Raw genomic sequence first — 2,521 nt, 5'->3', positions numbered from 1 at the left:
AATCAAGACTGGGGAAATAACAACCACAATCTTTCTTGAATCCCGTAAAAGGACCACAAAAGATGGCCACATGCGCAGACAAACAATGCTTCAAAAAGCGTGACTCATAAGCACGATCATCATCGATGATTCCACTAGGATCCTTCGAACGACGAAACCATGATACCGACTTTAGGACATATGTTAGCATGACTATCAAAATTAAACTCTTGTAAAATATGTAGTAGGTGATACTAATTCTTGAAAAATACTTCCTAGATCACATTTATAAACAAATATTCTTTTTTTAAATTCAAAAATAATTGATAAATTTGAACTAAATAAAGTATAAATACATCTACTGTTTAATGAATCTGAAAAGTAAAAATTGCTTGTCAACATGAGGTGAGTAGTGTTTAAAGGCATGAATCACCAACCAAAGTTAACCATTTGTCATACTTTTCAACATTATCTTTTATTATGAGATGATATTTGAACAACGACAACTTTTTGTAACAACTTTTTCTCTTAATCACATTGTCCTTAACTTTCTCTCTTACTCACATTGTCCTTAACTTTCTCTCTTACTCATATTGTTCTTCTACATACTTTATCTCTCTATTGCTTTGATTTTTGTGTCACTATCCGAATTTCTTTGATCGTCCAACAAGTTGCTGTCAGAGGAAATGATTGTTCAAATAATATTGCTCTTTTATTATTTATCGTCCACTCCTTCCATCTCTAAAAAACACGAAACCCAAATTTCTTCATCTCTCTATCCCAAGGATTCAAGCTCTGACGAAGTAGTCCTTGATCTCTCACCCATGATAAAAGTCTACAAAGACGGTCACATAGAAAGACTCTCAGGATCCGACATCGTACCTCCATCTTTTGATTCAACAACAAACGTAGAATCCAAAGACGTTTTCATCTCAAAAGCCCAAAACATATCAGCCAGAATCTTCATTCCCATACCCAACAACGATGAATTTCCAAACCAAAAACTCCCTCTCCTTGTTTACTTCCACGGTGGTGGTTTCTGCGTAGAAACACCTTTCTCACCAACATACCACAATTACCTCAATACCATTGTTTCTCAAGCTAATGTAATGGCTGTTTCAGTTGATTACAGAAGAGCCCCAGAACATCCTCTTCCTATAGCATACGAAGATTCATGGACTTCCCTCAAATGGGTGGCTTCTCATTTGCATGGAAATGGTCGTGATGAATGGATCAACAGTTACGCAGATTTTGGAAAAGTTTTCTTTGCAGGAGACAGTGCTGGTGCAAACATTGCACACCACATGGCTATTCGTGTTGGAACTGAAGGGCTTCAAGGGATTAACATTGAAGGGATTGTTTTGGTTCATGCATTCTTTTGGGGTGTGGAAAGAGTTGGATCTGAGGCTGAGAAACCTGAACAATATTTATCTTTTGTGGATAATTTATGGCGATTTGTTTGTCCAACAAGTTCGGGACCCGATGACATGTTATTGAATCCGGGTAAGGATAAGAATTTGGGGAGGTTGGGTTGTAAGAGTGTTTTGGTTTGTGTTGCTGAGAATGATTTGATGAAGGATAGAGGTTGGTATTATAAGGAGTTGCTTGAGAAAAATGGTTATGATGGTGTTGTTGATGTGATTCAGACAAAAGGTGAAGGACATGTTTTTCATCTCTTTAATCCAAAATCTCATAAAGCTTTGTATTTGCTTAAGCAAATTGTTTCCTTTATTAATCTTGCATGCAGTTTGGCATAGCTAACTACTATTATGAGTTTATGATTATGAATAATATAATAGCTAACTACTAATATTCTACTTGCAGTTACAAGAATCTAGTTTCTTTTAGTTTTATGTCTATCGATCAATAATTTGACTTTTGCATCAGCTTGTTAATAAATTAACCATTAATAACTAATGAGTAATGAGAATGAATACCTTATCAATGTTGGTACAAAATTATGAGTTTTTGATTTAGTGTAACTGAATGGCAATTCTAATTTAACAATAACCTCTAATTTTAATTTTTTTGATTCTTGAGTAAAATTCAACTTGATCATGTCTTGCCACTTCTTTAGTTTTGCTTCTTCAAACCAAAATTTGGGAGCAGTTCACAAGAAAATCATTTTATTTCACATGCTTGTATTTAGCATATGCATCATTAAACTTGATAGTGAATGTTTTGGGCTTATTCACAATAGATTAATCAAAGCAAAACTTTTTTATTTCGATCATTGTGGCTATAGCTATCAGTTAACTATTTTTTCTTTTAAATAGTCGGTCCAACTTGGATCAGATATCGAATTAAAAAAAAAAAAACTATTTTTTATTTATTAATTATTATGCAACATTGCCAACATAAAATATCACTTTGCAACAGGATATTATATATAATGTCATGTTAACAAGTTGACAGGAAACCATTACAAATTGAGTGAAATAATCTCCACAAATGTTATAATTAAGTATGGTTCCATCATCCCTACTGAATTGAGAGAGAGTTGATGACAGTTTTATGTGTAAAGATACTTAAGTTTCAGTAG

At 33.6% G+C, this 2,521-nt stretch overlaps 1 protein-coding gene across 1 annotated transcript; it reads left to right on the top strand.

Moving 5' to 3' along the window:
* Positions 1–665: 665 nt before the first annotated feature.
* On the top strand, positions 666–1,736 carry LOC25498270 (probable carboxylesterase 12). The gene has a single exon (XM_013593155.3). The coding sequence runs from the start codon at positions 666–668 to the stop codon at positions 1,734–1,736; it is 1,071 nt and encodes a 356-aa protein (XP_013448609.1).
* The last annotated feature ends 785 nt before the right edge of the window (positions 1,737–2,521 follow it).

This window comes from Medicago truncatula, chromosome 7 (genome assembly GCF_003473485.1).
Source record: "Medicago truncatula cultivar Jemalong A17 chromosome 7, MtrunA17r5.0-ANR, whole genome shotgun sequence".
In the NCBI taxonomy this organism is placed as follows: domain Eukaryota; kingdom Viridiplantae; phylum Streptophyta; class Magnoliopsida; order Fabales; family Fabaceae; genus Medicago; species Medicago truncatula.
Note: the sequence above shows the minus strand (reverse complement) of the source record. Positions and strands in the feature narration are given on the sequence as shown.